The sequence below is a fragment of the Rana temporaria genome, chromosome 3 (assembly GCF_905171775.1).
Source record: "Rana temporaria chromosome 3, aRanTem1.1, whole genome shotgun sequence".
In the NCBI taxonomy this organism is placed as follows: domain Eukaryota; kingdom Metazoa; phylum Chordata; class Amphibia; order Anura; family Ranidae; genus Rana; species Rana temporaria.
In genome coordinates this window covers 8,759,347-8,782,470 of record NC_053491.1, presented here as the reverse complement: position 1 = coordinate 8,782,470, position 23,124 = coordinate 8,759,347, and the positions used below count along the sequence as shown (strand labels likewise).

Sequence of the window (23,124 nt, the reverse complement as noted above, 5' to 3'; positions counted from 1 at the left end):
TGCCACTAGGGGGCCCCATCCGGGTTGCCAGGCTCAGTAAAACCAGGGACAGTATGTAAAAATCTGTGTTTTTTTTAGATCTGTCCCTGATAAGTCCGAAACTGACATGCTTTTAATGTGAATATCCCAAGATTTTAGCTGCCCCGCCTCTGTACTGCCTCCTGGCGTGGTGGCCATCTGTAAGCCAGAGGGGCCCCATAATCTTCTATTGCCCGGGGGCCCCATGAGTTGTCAGTCCGCCCCTGTCTATATAGATATATATATAAAATTTGGCAAGCCTTTACATTTCATTTTCCAGTAGTCAAGGATAAGTTATACATTTTTTGAATGGTCCATCCACAGCTAATAATTGGCTTAATTACGTAACACAATTGGACACACTGCTTCTCTGATCAGGACCCCAATCACACTCGTGAATAGGGCCGTGTACCAAGACTGCGGGTGACCCAGCAGGGGGGGGTTCCCTCCAATTAGCCGCAGGCGGGAATCCCCATTGAAAGCAATGGGAGGCTGACAACTCCAGCAGATATTCGCAGACAATTACATTTATTTACTCATGCACCCTCCCATTAGATTGTAAGCTTCTTGAGCAAGGCCCTCCTATTCCTTCTGTATTGAACTGTGTTGTAATGGTACTGCTTCCCCGCCCCCCCCCGTATATTGTAAAGTGCTGCACAAACTGTTGGCGCTACATAAATCCTGTATAATAATAATAATGCAGCAATTAAATGCGAATGATCAGCCTCGGGTGCAGTCTGTGTCCGGCGCCGATCCTTCGCAGGTAATCACTGCACGAGCGATGACATCCAATCAGCTGCTTTCTGCCCAAAGATAACCGCAGGGAACCCCCTCAGCTAAATGCAAACAACCTCATTCACAAGGGCGAATGGAGCCAGAGCTGGAGAGGTCCCACCCAGGGCTGTCTTAATGAGAGGGCACACCTGGGCACTGCCCAGGGGCCCCAGCTGCACGAGGGGCCCCTGCACTTTCCCCAAAGCAGCTGGCCTTTGAGCCCACGCTGCCCAAAAATTGGGGGCCCCCCGTGATGGCACTGAGAGTGATAGATACACAGGGGATTCAGTCTGCCTCCTACCTACTTGATGTCTGTTTACCTGCACTGTCATCATTGTAGGGGCCCCAAAGCATTACTTTGCCCAGGCGCCCATGATGCTATTACTGTAAGACGGCCCTGGTCCCACCCATGCTCCAGGGGGGCCGTGTGGCCTCCCTGTTACGTTGGCTTTTTCAACAGGGCAGGAGCGATAGTGGGTGGCATTTACTGGAACTGATTCCCCTGTACTTTCCCCCTGCAGCTGCTGAAAGACGGCTTCTCCACCACTCCCTCCTGCAGGAATTCAGCAGCTGCAGGGGGAAAATACAAGGGATCAGCAAATGTCGCCCCTCCTGCCCAGGCAGTGGCGGGAGAAGAGCCCAGAACAAACATGGCAATTTGTGCAACCCCCCCCAAGACGTATGAGCAATATGTGTCAGCAAAAATCCCCTCCCCCTAAAAAAATCGAACACTAATCTGCATGCTTAGCTCAAATCCTCTCATTCCACATATGCTCCAAGCACAACCCCCCCCCCCCCCAAAAAAAAATGTCCCCCTTCCCTTCACAAATCATTTACCCCTCAAATTACCCATCCGGGAACAAATCCTCTCCTCTCCACTCCAAATCCCCCTCCCAGCACAAATTACCCTCCCTGATCCCCCATCGTTGCAGAATACCCCCCCCCCCTACATAGGCGCGAGCAGGGGGTGTGCCAGGTGTACATGGGCACACCCTAATCACTGCGTGTGGTGCCGATTCCCCCTATTGCTTCGCCCCCTGTTGTACCCCCTCGTAGTGTCGCTGGCTTCCCTCCCCTCTTCTCCCCCTGGGTCCTGGGGGGGGGATGTTTCAGAATGGAGAGTGGGGGAAGGGGCTGGTAAATATGTCATATACCGTCCCCTTCCTTTTCTAAATGAACACAGTGAACACACCCAATTACTATGTTCCTTCATAACTGAAGCATGGTAAACTGTGTTTACTATGCTTCAGTTTGTGAATGACCAGGAAGCCACTCAGCACAGAGCACTTCCCATTCATTCACTATCCAGTGCAGCTGAGGCTGCAGAGAAAGGCGTGTGTGTGTTTGAACTTTGGGGTGCACACCCCTAATGCAATAGTCTGTGCACACCTTTGCCCCCAATCATCCCTACTAGATCAAATCCCCCTCCAAAAAAAATTCCCCTCCCAGCACAAATCCCCCACCCCCCACCTTATTACCTTTTCTAGCACAACCCCCCCCCCCAATCCCCCATCCTAGCACAAATCCTCTCCCCCCCATCTCCCCTCTAAATACAAATCCCCCCAAATCACCACTCCTAGCACATCTCCCCAAATTTCCCCTCCTAGAACAATTATTACCTCCTACCAGGGGCGGCCCGTCCATTAAGGGCGCACAGGCACTGCCCCCCCTGTCAATCACCACCTCCCCACCCCCTTGTCCATCCCCTTTCAGGACACCGCTGCATGGATTCCAATGCAGGGGGGGGGGGGTTTGAAGCACCGATAGGAGCCAGAGGCTCTAATAAGCTTCAATATAGGGTGGCCTCGGGTCGCAGAGAGTGCACTCTGATCCCACCCAGGTGTGTAACAGCAGCGAATAAATTGAAAGAATATTTGCTGTTATAACACTGATCCTCCTCCCGGCCAATCAGGAAGCCGACTTTGACACCGGTCAACCAATTGGCTGAAAGGACAGGCGATCCTATTGGATGCCTAGGAGGAGGCAGAAGCCGCCATGGAGGACACCGAGCCGCTGCACAACGCTCCCTCCCCCCCCCCCGTCGATGGGGTAAGTGCCAGACAGCGGGGGGGGTGCAAGGGCGCACTGACAACTCATGGGGCCCCCAGGCAATAGGAGATTACGAGGGCCCCCGGGCAATAGGAGATTATGGGGCTCCCAGGTAATAGATTATGGGGCCACACACACAGTATACACACACACACACACAGTATACACACACACAGTACACACACACACACAGTATACACACACACACACAGTATATACACACACACACACAGTATACACACACACACAGTATACACACACACAGTATACACACACACAGTATATACACACACAGTATATACACACACAGTATACACACACACACAGTATACACACACACAGTATATACACACACACACACACACACTACACACACACACACACACAGTATACACACACACACAGTATACACACACAGTATACACACACACAGTATACACACACACACACACACACACAGTATATACACACACACACACACAGTATACACACACACACACACACACACACACACACAGTATACACACACAGTATACACACACACACAGTATATACACACACACACACAGTATGCACGCACACACAGTATACACACACACAGTATACACACACAGTATACACACACACACACAGTATACACACACACAGTATACACACACACACACAGTATACACACACAGTATACACACACAGTATACACACAGTATACACACACAGTATACACACACACACACAGTATACACACACACAGTATACACACACAGTATACACACACACAGTATACACACACACACAGTATACACACACAGTATACACACACACAGTATACACACACACACACACAGTATACACACACAGTATACACACACACACAGTATACACACACACAGTATACACACACACACAGTATACACACACACACACACAGTATACACACACAGTATACACACACAGTATACACACACACACACAAACAGTATACACACACACACACAGTATACACACACACACAGTATACACACACACAGTATACACACACAGTATACAAACACACATACAGTATACACACACAGTATACACACACAGTATACACACACACACAGTATACACCCACAGTACACACACAGTATACACACACAGTACACACACACACACAGTATACACACAGTATACACACACACACACACAGTATACACACACACAGTATACATACACAGTATGCACACACACACACACAGTATACACACACACAGTATATACACACACACACACACACACACAGTATACACATACAGTGTACACACACAGTATACACACAGTATACACACACAGTATACACACACAGTATACATACACAGTATACATACACAGTATACACACACACACAGTATACATCCACATTATACACACACAGAATACACATACACACACACACACAGTACACACACACACAGTATACACACACATTATACACACACAGTATACACACACACAGAATAAACACAGAATACATACACACACTGAAAAGGTCCTGGAGAGGCGGGGCAGCTATAATCTTTTTCTTTTAAAACACAGCTTTTTACATACTGTCCCTGGTTTTACTGAGGCTGGCAACCCTGATGGGGCCCCCTAGTAGCATGGGGCCCTCGGTCAGTGCCCGAATGGTAAGTCCGCCCCTGGGGGTGTGTGCCGCTCAAGGGGGGGGGGAATGGGCGGTTTCTTACCGCGCCCCACCCCCCTAAAAAAAACAGCTGCCTCCTCCCTCAAATTCCCCCTCCCAACACAAATCCCCTCCCCCCAATCTCCTTGTGGTGCCCCCAAACTTTACATGATACCACTGTGCCCAGGGCAGCCTTCCCTCCTGCCCACCCCTTGTCCCGGCCCTGTGTCCAGGTTCTGCCGCCCCCTCCTGTGTTCACCTCTTTGCCTGTGCAGACGAAGGAATGAATTGCCAGGTGTGGCCCCCCCACCCCTCATACAACACACAGGTCCAGAGGCGTTGCTAGGGGGGTGCGGTCCGCACCAGGTGACACTCGCTAGAGGGGTGACACCATCCCGTTTTTTTTTTTTTTTAATTATTATTATTTTAGCTGACATGCCCAGCCTGCCCTGTGCAATCCCAGCCTGCCCTGTACCACCCCAGCCTGCTCTGTGCCACCCCAGCCTGCCCTGTACCACCCCAGCCTGCCCTGTACCACCCCAAACAGCCCTATACCACCCCAGCCTGTGCTGTACCCCCCCCAAACAGCCCTGTACCACCCCAACCTTTCCCATGCCATCCCAACTTGCCCTATGCCACCCTAACTTGCACTATACCACCCCAACCTGCCCTGTACCACCCTAACTTGCCCTATACCACCCCAACTTGCCCTATGCAACCCTAACTTGCCCTATACCACCCCAAACTACCCTATATCACCCCAACATGCCCTATACCACCTTAACCTGTCCTATACCACCCCACTACACCAACCTGCCACTATACCACTATACCACTCTATACTACCCTAACCTGCCACTATACTGCCCTATACTATCATTTACAGGGGCTGGTTTGGGGTGCGCCCCGTGCCCGTGCGCTGCCTGCTTGGTGCTGGGCAGCCTAGACAGAGGGGGGGGGGTGACACCATGTTTTACCGCACCGGCGGGTGACACCAACCCTAGTGACGCCACTGCACAGGTCTGTCATCAGGTTTTCTAGGATCCCATTGCTGTGCAGAGGTGAGAAGCCAAAGCTACGCAGAGGCTCAGAAGTCAGATAAGAAAACTTGGTAAGGCATAAAGTGCTGATGACGTCATCCATTGTCTGCAATGACATTGCGTGTTCTGCTGCGACTCTCGCCCAGCCCCAAAAATCTGCCTCCAAATCACTGATTTCCTGCCTGGGGGGGGAGAAGGTGGGTTGGAAGTGTGAAGAAGGGCGCGGTATAACTTCCCCAATTCCGAGCAGACTTCATCAAGGTTGGCCCAGTGGCCTAATGGATAAGGCATCAGCCTCCGGAGCTGGGGATTGTGGGTTCAAGTCCCACCTGGGTCGTCTGATTTTTACAATTAAATCGAGAAATTGATTATGTACTAAAAGAGGAGAGAGCGCCTGGGAGGTGATTTCCAGGAGAGAAAAGAACGAATCGCAACAAAATCAACACAAAGTATCCATAGACAGCAGACTGATAAATACATCAATTCTCTATATTATTAATAGGATTAGTTTTTGTACTTTGAATTTCTTTATATGGAAGTCTATCAGGGAGGAGACGAGAAACACGATATTACTTCTAGACTTTGATATAAAGAAACGCAAAAAGAAAAAGCAGAGTTCTGTAACGGCAAAAGGGAAGAATAATAAAAAAACTAAAGAGGAATGCTGATAAACATCTCCGGCGACACACAGGATATCCCTCCATCTCATATTACAGACGCTCGCTCTCTCCTTTACATTGTAAGCTCCTGCGATGCCCAACGGCGGGGCCCATCCTAGGGCCACAGGCGTCCAGGGCTGGACTGGGACAGAAATTTGGCCCTGGACCTCATCCAGACTGGCCCACTTTGACAGATCTCTCCTATGGCGGCCGGACAATTCCCGCACAGCCCCACCCCGCCACCCAAGCCCCCTCTCACCCTTCACTTGCCACTAGCCATTCTACTATATTAGAGTAGAACGGCGGGTACTGGTACTCTGATAGGCAGTGCCAGTGGGGTGGCTAGACATCATTTCACCCGGGGCAAAAAATCAGTTTGGTGCCCCCCCCTTACGGGACAAGATTAGGCAGAAGTGATAAACTCCTTGGCCCACATTCAAGAAGCAATTGCGCCTGTGTAACCATAGTTACACAGGCGCAATTGCTTACTTTCCCCCGGCGTAACAAATGCTCCTGATTCAGGAACCTCGTTACGCCGACTGCAGCCTAAAATATGCGCGGCATAAGGCTCTCATGCCCGCATATCTTAGGCTGCATTATTGCGATGGCCGCTAGGTGGCGTTCCCGTTGTGCTCAGCGTATAGTATGCAAATTGCATACTAACGCCGAATTCACAACGTTGCGCGAGCCCTGCGTACGCAGTTTACATCGTTTCCGTACGGCGTCTTTCGCGTAAGGCTGCCCCTGCTATTAGCAGGGGCAGCCAATGTTACGCATACCCGTCGTTCCCGCGTCGCAAAATTTGAATTTTACGTAGTTTGCGTAAGTGATTCGTGAATGGCGCTGGACGCCATTCACGTTCACTTCCTTGCGACGTCATTTGCCGCAATGCACGTCAGGAAAGTTTCCCGACGGAGCATGCGCTCTACGATCGCCGCGGGAACGCGCCTAATTTAAATGATTCCCGCCCCCTACGGGATCATTTAAATTGCGCGCGCTTACGCCGGGCAATTTTAAAGAGCGCACACGCAATTTACGGAGCTACTGCTCCGTGAATCGCGGGTAGCGCAGTAAATTTGCGGGGGCGCAGGGCAAAAACGTTGCCCTGCGCCTCCGCAAAAAAAGCGCAAAGGTACCTGAATCCAGCCCCCAGACCATAGCTGTTGAGTCAGCTGTTTGTCCCCTCCCCCATGCTCCTCTGTCGTCCCCCCTGCTTCTCTGGTCCTCCCCCTGCCTCTTTGTTCCCCCCAGGTGAGCGCTGCGGGGAGGGAGAGGAGGTGAGCGCTGCGGGAACGGAGAGACAGAGGAGCGGAGGGGGGCAGCGGTCCACTGTCCCTGAAGCCCGCTCACTGAGCCATCGGCCCACCGGGAAACTCCCTGTGGTCCCAATGGCCAGTCCATCCCTGCAGGCGCCTAGGTGCAGAAATATTTCTGGCGCCCCCACATGGGCGTGGTCATTTTACCAACTCCTCCCCTTTACAAATGTGGCAATGACTCAACCACAGAGATAAATGAATGAAAAACGTATATAGCGCAGCGCATGCGAACTGAATCGCCTCGGGGGGGGGGGGGGGCGCTTGGTATCCATTTCCTCCTCTACGTTGCCTTCAGAAGAGAAGGGTTTTAACGTTTTTTTTCTGAAGGCCTGGTGATTCCCTTCCGTTCGGATGCTGGTTGGTATAGCGTTCCAGGGTCTAGGTCAGTGGTTCTCAACCATCTAGTGCCGTGACCCCTTGATAAAATTTTCAAAGTTGTGGGGACCCCCAACAGTAACATTTTCGTAGCGTGGGTTGTCAGCACCCAAGGCAAGACGTAATTTGCGCCCCTAACCCACGGACATTTAGCGCTCGCTGAGTCTCTTCCACTTGTACAGTATTAAAACCTCTTCCAGAGTGGCTTTTAATTATCCGATGCGCATCAAAGGTTCTTCCACACACCCAAGAGTCCAACCCGGGTACAGAGGAACACCACCAACCTTACATGGTGCATTTTAGGATGTCCCAAACGCTCTTTGTTCTCCTTTCTTTCCATTTAATCTATCACTGTCCTGTGGTTTTTTTTCCCCATCCCTCTCTCTAGCCATCTTTTTTATTCTTTTATTCTTTCTGTGCTTTTTCTTTGTTCCACCCTCTTTTCCTCTCCCTTCCATGTATTCTCCCTTTTTTTTTTCCTTCTTACTCCTTGGTGGGGGGGAATGGGATGAGTGGCAGTGCTGGCAGGGAGTTGGGATGAGTGGCAGTGCTGGCAGGCAGTTGGGATGAGTGGCAGGGAGTTGGGATGAGTGGCAGTGCTGGCAGGGAGTTGGGATGAGTGGCAGTGCTGGCAGGGAGTTGGGATGAGTGGCAGGGAGTTGGGATGAGTGGCAGTGCTGGCAGGCAGTTGGGATGAGTGGCAGGGAGTTGGGATGAGTGGCAGTGCTGGCAGGGAGTTGGGATGAGTGGCAGTGCTGGCAGGGAGTTGGGATGAGTGGCAGGGAGTTGGGATGAGTGGCAGTGCTGGCAGGGAGTTGGGATGAGTGGCAGTGCTGGCAGGGAGTTGGGATGAGTGGCAGGGAGTTGGGATGAGTGGCAGTGCTGGCAGGCAGTTGGGATGAGTGGCAGGGAGTTGGGATGAGTGGCAGTGCTGGCAGGGAGTTGGGATGAGTGGCAGGGAGTTGGGATGAGTGGCAGGGAGTTGGGAGGAGTGGCAGTGCTGGCAGGGATTTGGGATGAGTGGCAGGGAGTTGGGATGAGTGGCAGTGCTGGCAGGGAGGTGGGATGAGTGGCAGTGCTGGGAGGGAGTTGGGATGAGTGGCAGTGCTGGCAGGGAGTTGGGATAAGTGGCAGTACTGGCAGGGAGTTGGGATGAGTGGCAGTGCTGGCAGGGAGTTGGGATGAGTGGCAGGGAGTTGGGATGAGTGGCAGTGCTGGCAGGGAGTTGGGTTGAGTGGCAGGGAGCTGGGATGAGTGGCAGTGCTGGCAGGGAGTTGGGATCAGTGGCAGGGAGTTGGGATGAGTGGCAGTGCTGGCAGGGAGTTGGGATGAGTGGCAGTGCTGGCAGGGAGTTGGGATGAGTGGCAGGGAGTTGGGATGAGTGGCAGTGCTGGCAGGGAGTTGGGATGAGTGGCAGTGCTGGCAAGGAGTTGGAATGAGTGGCAGTGCTGGCAGGGAGTTGGGATGAGTGGCAGTGCTGGCAGGGAGTTGGGATGAGTGGCAGGGAGTTGGGATGAGTGGCAGTGCTGGCAGGCAGTTGGGATGAGTGGCAGGGAGTTGGGATGAGTGGCAGGGAGTTGGGAGGAGTGGCAGTGCTGGCAGGGATTTGGGATGAGTGGCAGGGAGTTGGGATGAGTGGCAGTGCTGGCAGGGAGTTGGGATGAGTGGCAGTGCTGGGAGGGAGTTGGGATGAGTGGCAGTGCTGGCAGGGAGTTGGGATAAGTGGCAGTACTGGCAGGGAGTTGGGATGAGTGGCAGTGCTGGCAGGGAGTTGGGATGAGTGGCAGTGCTGGCAGGGAGTTGGGATGAGTGGCAGGGAGTTGGGATGAGTGGCAGTGCTGGCAGGGAGTTGGGATGAGTGGCAGTGCTGGCAAGGAGTTGGAATGAGTGGCAGTGCTGGCAGGGAGTTGGGATGAGTGGCAGTGCTGGCAGGGAGTTGGGATGAGTGGCAGGGAGTTGGGATGAGTGGCAGTGCTGGCAGGCAGTTGGGTTGAGTGGCAGGGAGCTGGGATGAGTGGCAGTGCTGGCAGGGAGTTGGGATCAGTGGCAGGGAGTTGGGATGAGTGGCAGTGCTGGCAGGGAGTTGGGATGAGTGGCAGTGCTGGCAGGGAGTTGGGATGAGTGGCAGGGAGTTGGGATGAGTGGCAGTGCTGGCAGGGAGTTGGGATGAGTGGCAGTGCTGGCAAGGAGTTGGAATGAGTGGCAGTGCTGGCAGGGAGTTGGGATGAGTGGCAGTGCTGGCAGGGAGTTGGGATGAGTGGCAGGGAGTTGGGATGAGTGGCAGTGCTGGCAGGCAGTTGGGATGAGTGGCAGGGAGTTGGGATGAGTGGCAGGGAGTTGGGAGGAGTGGCAGTGCTGGCAGGGATTTGGGATGAGTGGCAGGGAGTTGGGATGAGTGGCAGTGCTGGCAGGGAGTTGGGATGAGTGGCAGTGCTGGGAGGGAGTTGGGATGAGTGGCAGTGCTGGCAGGGAGTTGGGATAAGTGGCAGTACTGGCAGGGAGTTGGGATGAGTGGCAGTGCTGGCAGGGAGTTGGGATGAGTGGCAGTGCTGGCAGGGAGTTGGGATGAGTGGCAGGGAGTTGGGATGAGTGGCAGTGCTGGCAGGGAGTTGGGATGAGTGGCAGTGCTGGCAAGGAGTTGGAATGAGTGGCAGTGCTGGCAGGGAGTTGGGATGAGTGGCAGTGCTGGCAGGGAGTTGGGATGAGTGGCAGGGAGTTGGGATGAGTGGCAGTGCTGGCAGGCAGTTGGGATGAGTGGCAGGGAGTTGTGATGAGTGGCAGTGCTGGCAGGGAGTTGGGATGAGTGGCAGGGAGTTGGGATGAGTGGCAGTGCTGGCAGGGAGTTGGGATGAGTGGCAGGGAGTTGGGATGAGTGGCAGTGCTGGCAGGGAGTTGGGATGAGTGGCAGGGAGTTGGGATGAGTGGCAGTGCTGGCAGGGAGTTGGGATGAGTGGCAGTGCTGGCAGGGAGTTGGGATGAGTGGCAGGGAGTTGGGATGAGTGGCAGTGCTGGCAGGGAGTTGGGATGAGTGGCAGTGCTGGCAGGGAGTTGGGATGAGTGGCAGTGCTGGCAGGGAGTTGGGATGAGTGGCAGTGCTGGCAGGGAGTTGGGATGAGTGACAGTGCTGGTGGGGGGTTCTGATTGGCCAACTTAGGTGTTCTTGATGAAGGTCATCTACTGATCTGAGAACTGTAGTGGGGACTTATAATGGCAACTCTAATCACAGGTAGAGTTAGTCACGGTGTCTCTGGCTTCGTGGTGTCTCCTAGCAGTGACACCTATGCCGAAATCAGGAGATAGGGACCCACTTCACATTCCTCACCAGTCAGCTGATCTCTAGTCTCTGCCCCTCAGCCAACCTGTGAACAGAATGGGTGGCTGTGGGCTTCAGGAACAGCCCTGCTGGGTGGCTAAGAAAGCAGCCCAGGCTATGGTGACCCCTGGCAAATCGTCATTCGACACCCGAGGGGGTCCCGACCCCCAGGTTGAGAACCACTGGTCGAGGTCCTTGGGCGGCAAATCTTCGTTCTCCCTTGGACTTGTATCGGGCCTTGGGTGTCTGGAGTAGATTTTGGTCGGTAGAACGGAGAACGCGATGGGGGTTGTGGGACTTAAATTTTTCACATGGATATTGGAGATGCTCCCCCACAAAGTCTTCATTACCCCGGGATCCTTACATGATCTCTTAACAATAAACAAAGTACAGGAAGAGAAGCAGAGTACTTTATTGGGACCGGGAGGGGGGGGGGGTGATGGACACAGAGAGGGCTTCTGTTAGAGAGTCTGTTAGAAAGACCCCCAGACATACAACGGACATGTTACAGGAGACGGTCAGAGACTGCAGACAGAGTAAATGAGACGGTCAGAGACTGCAGACATAGTACAGGAGACGGTCAGAGACTGCAGACTGAGTAAATGAGACGGTCAGAGACTGCAGACATGGTACAGGAGACGGTCAGAGACTGCAGACAGAGTAAATGAGACGGTCAGAGACTGCAGACATGGTACAGGAGATGGTCAGAGACTGCAGACAGAGTAAATGAGACGGTCAGAGACTGCAGACATAGTACAGGAGACGGTCAGAGACTGCAGACATAGTACAGGAGACGGTCAGAGACTTCAGACAGAGTAAATGAGACAGTCAGAGACTGCAGACATGGTACAGGAGACGGTCAGAGACTCCAGACAGAGTAAATGAGACGTCAGAGACTGCAGACATGGTACAGGAGACGGTCAGAGACTGCAGACACAGTAAATGAGATGGTCAGAGACTGCAGACATGGTACAGGAGACACACAGAGACTGCAGACAGAGTAAATGAGACGGTCAGAGACTGCAGACAGAGTAAATGAGACGGTCAGAGACTGCAGACATAGTACAGGAGATGATCAGAGACTGCAGACATGGTACAGGAGATGATCAGAGACTGCAGACATGATACAGGAGACGGTCAGAGACTGCAGACATAATACAGGAGACGGTCAGAGACTGCAGACATGGTACAGGAGACGATCAGAGACTGCAAACATGATATAGGAGATGACCAGAGACTGCAGACACAGTACAGGAGACGGTCAGAGACTGCAGACATAGTACAGGAGATGGTCAGAGACTGCAGACATGGTACAGGAGATGATCAGAGACTGCAGACATAATACAGGAGATGGTCAGAGACTGCAGAAATAATACAGGAGACGGTCAGAGACTGCAGACATAATACAGGAGATGATCAGAGACCGCAGACATAGTACAGGAGATGACCAGAGACCGCAGACATAGTACAGGAGATGACCAGAGACCGCAGACATAGTACAGGAGATGACCAGAGACCGCAGACATAGTACAGGAGATGGTCCATTAGACCCCTTTTACATGGAGGCGTTTTTTCAGGCGCTTTAGCGTTAAAAATAACGCCTGAAAAAAGCCTCATCTGCAATCCCAGCGTGAGAGCCCGGGTGCTTTCACACTTTCAGTTCTGGACGGACACAAACAAGGAGAGAAGGAGGGAGGGGAGAACTCTGGTACTTCGGCGCCCCCACCTCTGCAGACGCCTGGGTACAAAGCACCCTGTGCACCCTGCCTAGGATCAGCCCTGTATATGCCCCTGTCTTGGAAAAAAACCTCTCCACTCCCCTAATCCTCTGCAGCACAAATTCTACCCCCCCCCCAATCGCCCTTCCCAGAGCAACACCCTTCCAGCACAAATCCCCCCCTTCCTCCCCAATGTTCAGAATGGGCACCCAGGGCACTTACCCGCATCTCTTACAGGGTTTCAGGGGTCCCATACACTGCAATTGCGGCATCTCTTTGATTGGTGGGGGGGGGGGCGGTAAGAGGATATGTGCTGGGGGGTGCTTTGGAAGGGAACAGGACTTACAAGGTATGGTGTCAAATCCGACTCCCCCCCCCCCCCTCCCCCTCAGCACCCTGTCCCAAAGCACCCCCCCCCCCCCCAGCACATATCCTCTTACCACCCACTTACACCTCCAGGTGTATTTTCGTATTGGCGTTTTTATCCAGTCAAAAACCCAAAAAGTCACCACATGACTTCAGCTTGCCCAATCATGCTGAGATGTGGAGCAGCCAATCCTGGGAGAGCTGGAGAAGAAAAGAGGAGGGGATCTGAAGTACACAGAATGTCTCTCTCAGGCTCCTGCATGAAATCTGTAAATCACCCATTTACACGTTTGCCCTACATAATGCACTCTTATGGCACTCTTATGGCACTCTTATGACACTCTTATGACACTTTTATGACACTTTTATGACACTCTTACTGCACTCGTATGACACTCTTATTGCACTCTTATGGCACTCTTATTGCACTCTTATTGCACTCTTATGGCACTCGTATGACACTCGTATGACACTCTTATTGCACTCTTATGGCACTCTTATTGCACTCTTATGGCACTTTTATGACACTCTTATGACACGTTTATGGCACTCTTATGACACGTTTATGGCACTCTTATGACACGTTTATGGCACTCTTATGACACGTTTATGGCACTCTTATGACACTCTTATGGCACTCTTATGGAACTCTTATGGAACTCTTATGGAACTCTTATGACACGTTTATGGCACTCCTATGACACTCTTATGACACTTGTATGACACTCTTACTGCACTCGTATGACACTCTTATGACACTCTTATAGCACTCTTATGACACTCTTATAGCACTCTTATGACACTCCTATGGCACTCTTATTACACTCTTATGACACGTTTATGGCACTCTTATGACACTCTTATGGAACTCTTATGACACTCGTTTGACACGTTTATGGCACTCCTATGGCACTCCTATGGTACTCTTATGGCACTCTTATGGCACTCTTATGACACTCTTATGGCACTCTTATGGCACTCTTATGGCACTCTTATGGCACTCTTATGACACGTTTATGGCACTCTTATGACACTTTTACTGCACTCGTATGGCACTCTTATGACACGTTTATGGCACTCTTATGACACTCTTATGGCCCCCCCTGTGACACTCTTATGGAACTCTTATGACACTCTTTTGACACGTTTATGGCACTCCTATGGTACTCTTATGGCACTGTTATGGAACTCTTATGGCACTCTTATGACACTTTTATGACACTTTTATGACACTCTTACTGCACTCGTATGACACTCTTATGACACTCTTATGACACTCTTATGACACTCTTATGGCACTCCTATGACACTCTTATGGCACTCCTATGACACTCCTATGGCACTCCTATGGCACTCCTATGGCACTCCTACGGCACTCATTGAGCCAAGGTAGCCAATTCATTTGAATAGGCTGTCTAATGCAGGAATAAAAGTGCATGGATTTTCAGCTGTGTGGGTCACGGCAATGCAAAGTGCTCTGAGAAGGTGCCAATCAGAAAAAATAGGCCTGTATTCCACATAAAGCAATCCCTGCTGTCGCCTTCGGCAGGCAGTACCACCTGCTGAACATGTAATGCACATAGTTGCGGGGCACTGGTGTGAGGATTGAGGGGTTAAAACAATCAGTGGGGAGGTTATATAGCATAAAATGCCCTCCGAAGAGCAAGTCGCTCTTCAGAGGTCAATGAAAGTGTAAATTAGAATGGATAACACGTATACAGTAGAAAAGGGGTGACTCCTTGCAAGTTGTGTGGAGGTTTCATTAATTACCCTGAAGAAGACACTAAAAGGTCGAAACGTGTAGGGATATATATATATATATATATATATATATATATATATATATATATATATATGCGAAAATCAACACAATTCTTATGGTTTTATATATAATTTGAGTATATGTGCAGTTTTCTTGTTATTGACGAGATGTGTTTTTAAGTTAATCTTTTTTGATACCACAATATAAATAAAGCAAAATAAAATTTTTACAAGAATCAATGTTACTTGTTTCCAGGGCAGCCATCACAAATTTTGGGGCCACTTACACAGCTTTTTCCGAATTTTCGTATTTACGAATTTCAGAAATGTTGTATTTACGAATTTTGGATTTTCGTTAATTCGGATTTTTTAATTTTCGAATATTAGATTTTCGAATTTTGCAATTTCGAATTTTCGAAATTCCAAATTTCCTAAATTTTGAAATAAAAAAAATTGAAAATTAAACAATTTAAAAGTGGGAAATTTTCGAATTCCGATTTTTTAGAATTTCAGATTTTCCAAAAAAAAAAATTTTTCGTTTCGTTTTCATTTCATTCTTTTTTTTTTTGCTTTTTTGGAAATATGAAAATTTCGTAAATTTCGGGAAATTCGAAAAAAAAAAATAGTTTTCGTTTTATTCGTTTTTTACTTTTTCGGAAATTCGAAAATTCGGAATTCCAAATAAAAAAAAGCGAATAAAACTAAAAAAAAAAGAATTTTTGGAATTTCCGAATTTCCAAATAAAAGCAAAAAAACGAATGAAACAAAAACGAAAAAAAAAAGAATTTTTCGAAGTTCCCGAATTTCCGAAAAAAGCAAAATAAAAAAGAAACGAATGAAACGAAAACAACACACATTTTTCGGCAGTGCACATGTGTAATGGAAATTGCCGTCACTGGCCCGGATTCAGAGAGCAATTGCGCCTGCGTAACCATAGTTACGCAGCGAAATTGCTGACTTGCTCCGGCGTTACGAATGCTCCTGATTCAGGAACATCGTAACGCTACATATGGCTCTTATGCCACACAGATTTTAGGCTGCATTCTTGCGATGACCGCTAGGGGGCGTTCCCATTGTGCTCGGTGTATAGTATGCAAATTGCATACTAACACCAATTCACAATGTTGCGCGATCCCTGCATACGCAAGTTACGTAGTTTCCGTACGGCGTCTTTAGCGTAAGGCTGCCCCTTCTAATAGTAGGGGCAGCCAATGCTAAAGTATACCCGCCGTTCCCGCGTCGTGAAATTTGAATTTCACATCGTTTGCGTAAGTGATTTGTGAATGGCGCTGGACGCCATTCACGTTCACTTTGAACCAAATGACGTCCTTGCGACGTAATTTGCCGCAATGCACGTCGGGAAAGTTTCCCTACGGCGCATGCGCTTTACGGTCGGTAAGTAGGCTTGGTTTTTCCCTGGGCATTCCCCAGGTTTTTGTTGTTATCTGCTTTAGCCTTCCAATGCTACTTACTGTTATGGCCAGCTATAGACGGGGGCAGTGGACATGTTTATGCTTCACCTGTGGTGTCTATATTGGTCCATCAGTGCACCAACACCTTTGCAGCCATTGTGCTATATGCTGGGTGCTTGGTGTGCTCTTGTACCTTTAAAGGAGGGGTGGCTTCCCTTCAGTTCACCTGCCCCTGTCTATCCATTAAAATGCATGTGCCTCCACTGTGGGGACGCTCATTGTTTAGTGTTAGGACCACAGATATTACAGGGTGCCTTGGCGCGGCTCTGTGGCTCACGCATGCGTTTGCAAATGCGTGCGGACCGAACCCCTGTTTTTAACACATACTGTAGACAGGTTAATTGGTTTTCTGCAAGCTGGTCGGTAAGTAGGCTTGGTTTTTCCCTGGGCATTCCCCAGGTTTTTGTTGTTAATAGTAGGGGCAGCCAATGCTAAAGTATACCCGCCGTTCCCGCGTTGTGAAATTTGAATTTCACATCGTTTGCGTAAGTGATTTGTGAATGGCGCTGGACGCCATTCACGTTCACTTTGAACCAAATGACGTCCTTGCGACGTAATTTGCCGCAATGCACGTCGGGAAAGTTTTCCTACGGCGCATGCGCTTTACGATCGGCGCGGGAACGCGCCTAATTTAAATGATTCCCGCCCCCTGCGGGATCATTTAAATTGCGCGCGCTTACACCGGCAATTTTGCCGGCGCGCCCTCGCAATTTACGGAGCTACTGCTCCGTGAATCGAAGGCAGCGGCGCAAATTTGTGGGGGCGCAGGGCAAAATCGTTGCCCTGTGCCTCCGTAATTTATGCGCAATTCTTACTGAATCTGGGCCACTGTGTATACTTGAAATAAATAAAAATATATAGTAATTTCTGGAACTTACTCCAAGAAGCGAGTGATGTAGTCTCTGCTGCAGCGGGACCAGGTCAGTGGAGAGGTGTCATAGAGGAGCTGCGGGGACATGATATGCGGTCTCTTCCCTCTCGGCTCGCAGTCATTGCCGTTGCCGTCATGCTGAACACCAAAACTAGCTCACAAGAGAAGACGGGTGAGTCAGGTACGTCTGTGCACTACTTACATTGTTAAGGCGGGAGATAGAGAGATACAAAGTAACATTGTTTATAAACATTGTTAGGGTGGGAGATAGAGAGATACAAAGTAACATTGTTTATAAACATTGTTAGGGTGGGAGATAGGGAGACACAAAGTAACATTGTTTATAAACACTGTTCAGACAGGAGACGGAGAGATGCAAAGTAGCATTGTTTATAAACATTGATCAGGTGGGAGATAGAGACATACAAATTAACATTGTACAGGAGATAGAGAGGAATAAAGTAACATTGTTTATAAACACTGTTAGGGTGGGAGATAGGGAGACACAAAGTAACATTGTTTAGACAGGAGACAGAGAGATGCAAAGCAACTTGTTTATAAACATTGTTTAGATGAGAGAGAGAGAGAGATACAAAGTAACATTGTTCAGATGAGAGATAGAGATATACAAACATTGGTCATAAATATTGATTGGACATGAGATAGAGACAGATACGAAGTAACATTGTGTATAAACACTGTTCAGACAGGAGACAGAGAGATGCAAAGTAGCATTGTTTATAAACATTGATCAGGCGGGAGATAGAGACATACAAATTAACATTGTACAGGAGATAGAGAGGAATACAGTAACATTGTTTATAAACATTTTTAGGGTGGGAGATTGGGAGACACAAAGTAACATTGTTTATAAACATTGTTTAGACAGGAGACAGAGAGATGCAAAGTAACTTGTTTATAAACATTGTTTAGACGAGAGAGAGCGAGATATACAAACATTGGTCATAAACATAGTTCAGACAGGAGACAGAGAGATACAAAGTAACATTCTTAATAAACACTGAGCAGACGTGAGACAGAGAGCTACAAAGTAACATTGTTTATAAACATTGATCAGGCGGGAGATAGAGATATACAAACACTGGTCATAAATATGGATCAGACCGGAGATAGAGAGATACGAAGTAACATTGTTTATAAATATAGTTAAAACAGGTGATAGAGAGATACAAAGTAACATTGTTTATAAACATTGGCCCGGATTCAAGTAGCAATTGCGCCCGTGTAACCATAAGTTACGCAGCGCAATTGCTTACTTGCTCCGGCGTTACGAATGCTCCTGATTCAGGAACATCGTAACGCCGATTGCAGCCTAAATTCTGCGTGGCATAAGGCTCTTATGCCACGCATATCTTAGGCTGCATTCTTGCGATGACCGCTAGGGGGCGCTCCCATTGTGCTCAGTGTATAGTATGCAAATTGCATACTAACACCGATTCACAACGTTGCGCGAGCCCTGCGTACGCAAGTTACGGAGTTTCCGTACGGCGTGTTTAGCGTAAGGCTGCCCCTTCTAATAGCAGGGGCAGCCAATGCTAAAGTATACCCGTCGTTCCCGCGTCGCGACGTTCGAATTTTACGTAATTTGTGTAAGTGATTCGTGAATGGCGCTGGACACCATTCACGTTCACTTTGAAGCAAATGACGTAGTTGCGACGTCATTTGCCGCAATGCACGTCGGGAAAGTTTCCCGACGGAGCATGCGCTCTACGCTCGGCGCGGGAGCGCGCCTAATTTAAATGATTCCCGCCCCCTACGGGATCATTTACATTAGGCGTCCTTACGCAGGGCAAGTTTACACAGCGCACACGTAATTTACGGAGCTACTGCTCCGTGAATCGCGGGTAGCGCAGTAAATTTGCGGGGGCGCAGGGCAAAAACGCTTCCCTGCGCCTCCGCAAATAAGGGGCAAATCTACCTGAATCCGGGCCATTGTTTAGATGGAAGCTACAAAGTAACATTTTTTATAAACATTGATCAGATGTGAGACAGAGAGACACAAATTTACATTGTACAGGAGGTAGAGGGGAACAAAGTAACATTGTTTATAAACATTTGTGAATGAAAATCAAATTGCCGCAATAATTTGTATATATAAATATGTGATTGTAAGTAAGCTGCTGTCACTTTAAGTGATTCCACTTTCACCTCTAAAGCAATAATAATACAAAATACAGAGTGCTGCGCTGCTGTCAGTCAAAGAGGAGGGAACAAGGGGCGGGATGGGGCGGGGCCGAGCCACCCTGTGTGTGTCTATGGACACACGCAGCTTGGCTCGAAAGTGTGTCAGGCCGTCAGCACAGCTCGCTATGGGGGGCACCGAAATCAGAGGATGAATTTTACGGTTACCAGGGTAGAGTTACAGAGAAGGTCTAGGGCTAGAATTATTGCTCTCGCTCTGGCGATCGCGGCGATACCTCACATGTGTGATTTGAACACCGTTTACATATGCGGGCGCGACTTCCGTGTGCGTTTTCTTTGTTGCGCGAGCTCGGGGGGCGCTTTAAAAAAAAATACCTTTGATCACTTTTATTGCTGTCACAAGGAGTGTAAAACATCCCTTTTACAGTAATAGGTGGTGACAGGTCCTCTTTATGGAGGGATCGGAGGTCTAAAAGATCTCCAATCCCTCCTTTGCACTTCAAAGTATTCGGATCGCAGAAAACGGGCGATTCTGAATACTGTGTATTTTTTTAAATCCGGCGCCATTGGCAGCTGAGAAACCAGGAAGTGACGTCGCGACGTCGCTTCCGTGTTTACATTGAGGAGACTGGATCAAAGCCGTTTACCGATTGGTTCCAGTCTCGGGCGAGGCACTGGAGGCGGCGGATCGTAGATCGGGTCTCCCGGTGGGACGGGAGGCCCGAGCAGAGCGGCGGGAGGGTGGATGTCCCCTCCCGCTCCTCCGGTATAACAACCGAGCGGCTTTTAGCCATATCAGTTGTTATGCCTGGACAGGGCCGTCATCAGGGGGGTACAGGCAGTACACCTGTAAGGCACCCGGAGGTCCCCAGGGGCCCGGATGGCAACCCCCTTCTATTTTTTTTTGTAAGGGGCCCAGAGGTCCCCAGGGCCCCCGGATGGCAACTCCCCTTTTTAAAAATGTTTTTTTTATAAAAAAATGTTTTTTTATATAGATTTTTTTTAATATATTTATTTATTTTATTAAAGGACCCAGAGGTCCCCAGGGCCCCCGGATGGCAACCCCTTCTTTTTTTATATAAAACAAATGTTACATATTTTTTATTATTTTTATTTGTTTTTATTAAAGGGCCCAGAGGTCCCCAGGGCCCCCGGATGGCAACCCCACTCCTTTTTTTTATATAAAAAAAATGTTACATATTTTTTATATATTTTTTGTTATTTGTATTTGTTTTTATTAAAGGGCCCAGAGGTCCCCAGGGCCCCCGGATGGCAACCCTTCTTTTATAATAAAAAATGTTTAAATGTTTTTTATATACATTTTATTTATTTATTTATTTTGCTTTTATTAAAGGGCACAGAGGTCCCCAAGGTTGCCATCTGGGCCCTTTTATAAAGAAAAAAAAAAAAATATATATATATATATATATATATATATATATATATTTATAAAAAATAAAATAAAAAAAAGGAGGCTTGCCATCCAGGCCCCTCACAGGTGTACTGCCTGTACCCCCCTGATGGCGGCCCTGCATACAAAATAGAATACAATAATGTACAGAACTTACTAATTTCCTTTACAGGGTCTATTTAAAAAAAAAAAACTAAATCTGCTGTGCAAACCCCATTAGCATGCACACAGCCATCTCACATAACCCCCATTGTGTCCAATATATGTATTTCCTATGATTGTCAGCGCCACCTACAGGCCATAATGAGGTATTTTCCTGATTGCGGTATTTCAGTAAAATACCTCATTATTGTCACTAGGTGGCGCTGACAATCATTGGATAGACACATATTAGACACATCAGGGGATTATTCTTAATGGTTATGTGAAAGCTGAGGTATTTGCACTGCACATTTTTTTTATTTTTATAAATAGACCCCTAAGAATTTCGGATCACATCTGGGGGGTAATTTACCTGTGTCCCAGTTCATGAGTGACGGTGAATGCTGAGGGCAGACCTGTGTCTTCATTAATGTTGCAGCTTCGGTGTGCTTGGCACATGCCAGAGACGTGGGAAAGACCGAGCGTTTCACATGGGCGATTCATAGAGGCGCAGATGTCTCTTCTGTAGTAACAAGAAATGCAGATATTAGTAGCGGAACATTCTTCCCACTGATCACCAATGTAAGGGACATTCTTCCCACTGATCACCAATGTAAGGGACATTCTTCTCACTGATCACCAATGTAAGGAACATTCTTCCCACTGATCACCAATGTAAGGGACATTCTTCCCACTGATCACCAATGTAAGGGACATTCTTCTCACTGATCACCAATGTAAGGAACATTCTTCTCACTGATCACCAATGTAAGGAACATTCTTCCCACTGATCACCAATGTAAGGGACATTCTTCTCACTGATCACCAATGTAAGGGACATTCTTCCCACTGATCACCAATGTAAGGGACATTCTTCCTACTGATCACCAATGTAAGGAACATTCTTCCCACTGATCACCAATGTAAGGAACATTCTTCTCACTGATCACCAATGTAAGGAACATTCTTCTCACTGATCACCAATGTAAGGAACATTCTTCTCACTGATCACCAATGTAAGGGACATTCTTCTCACTGATCACCAATGTAAGGGACATTCTTCTCACTGATCACCAATGTAAGGGACATTCTTCTCACTGATCACCAATGTAAGGGACATTCTTCCCACTGATCACCAATGTAAGGGACATTCTTCTCACTGATCACCAATGTAAGGAACATTCTTCCCACTGATCACCAATGTAAGGGACATTCTTCCCACTGATCACCAATGTAAGGAACATTCTTCTCACTGATCACCAATGTAAGGGACATTCTTCTCACTGATCACCAATGTAAGGAACATTCTTCTCACTGATCACCAATGTAAGGAACATTCTTCTCACTGATCACCAATGTAAGGGACATTCTTCCCACTGATCACCAATGTAAGGGACATTCTTCCCACTGATCACCAATGTAAGGAACATTCTTCCCACTGATCACCAATGTAAGGAACATTCTTCTCACTGATCACCAACGTAAGGGACATTCTTCTCACTGATCACCAATGTAAGGAACATTCTTCTCACTGATCATCAATGTAAGGGACATTCTTCTCACTGATCACCAATGTAAGGGACATTCTTCCCACTGATCACCAATGTAAGGAACATTCTTCCCACTGATCACCAATGTAAGGGACATTCTTCCCACTGATCACCAATGTAAGGAACATTCTTCCCACTGATCACCAATGTAAGGAACATTCTTCTCACTGATCATCAATGTAAGGAACATTCTTCCCACTGATCATCAATGTAAGGAACATTCTTCCCACTGATCACCAATGTAAGGGACATTCTTCCCACTGATCACCAATGTAAGGGACATTCTTCTCACTGATCATCAATGTAAGGAACATTCTTCCCACTGATCATCAATGTAAGGAACATTCTTCCCACTGATCACCAATGTAAGGGACATTCTTCTCACTGATCACCAATGTAAGGGACATTCTTCCCACTGATCACCAATGTAAGGGACATTCTTCTCACTGATCACCAATGTAAGGGAC

The 23,124-nt window shown here is 48.5% G+C and overlaps 2 protein-coding genes and 1 non-coding gene across 14 annotated transcripts in view; 1 reads left to right on the top strand and 2 right to left on the bottom strand.

Annotated features, from left to right (window-relative positions):
* Positions 1 to 23,124, bottom strand: part of KIF23 (kinesin family member 23) — a 912,882-nt gene that overhangs the window by 421,090 nt on the left and 468,668 nt on the right. The gene's annotated exons all lie outside the window — the stretch shown is intronic.
* ADAMTS7 (ADAM metallopeptidase with thrombospondin type 1 motif 7) overlaps positions 1 to 23,124 on the bottom strand; it is a 228,485-nt gene that overhangs the window by 126,371 nt on the left and 78,990 nt on the right. The window contains exons 7-8 of the mRNA XM_040342211.1: positions 21,481 to 21,630; positions 17,400 to 17,543 (exon numbers count right to left, since the gene is read on the bottom strand). Of these exons, the coding sequence (XP_040198145.1) occupies positions 17,400 to 17,543; positions 21,481 to 21,630 (294 nt within the window). The remainder of the gene's footprint in view (positions 1 to 17,399; positions 17,544 to 21,480; positions 21,631 to 23,124) is intronic.
* TRNAR-CCG lies at positions 5,806 to 5,878 on the top strand. Its single transcript has one exon. It is a non-coding gene; the product is annotated as a tRNA-Arg (tRNA).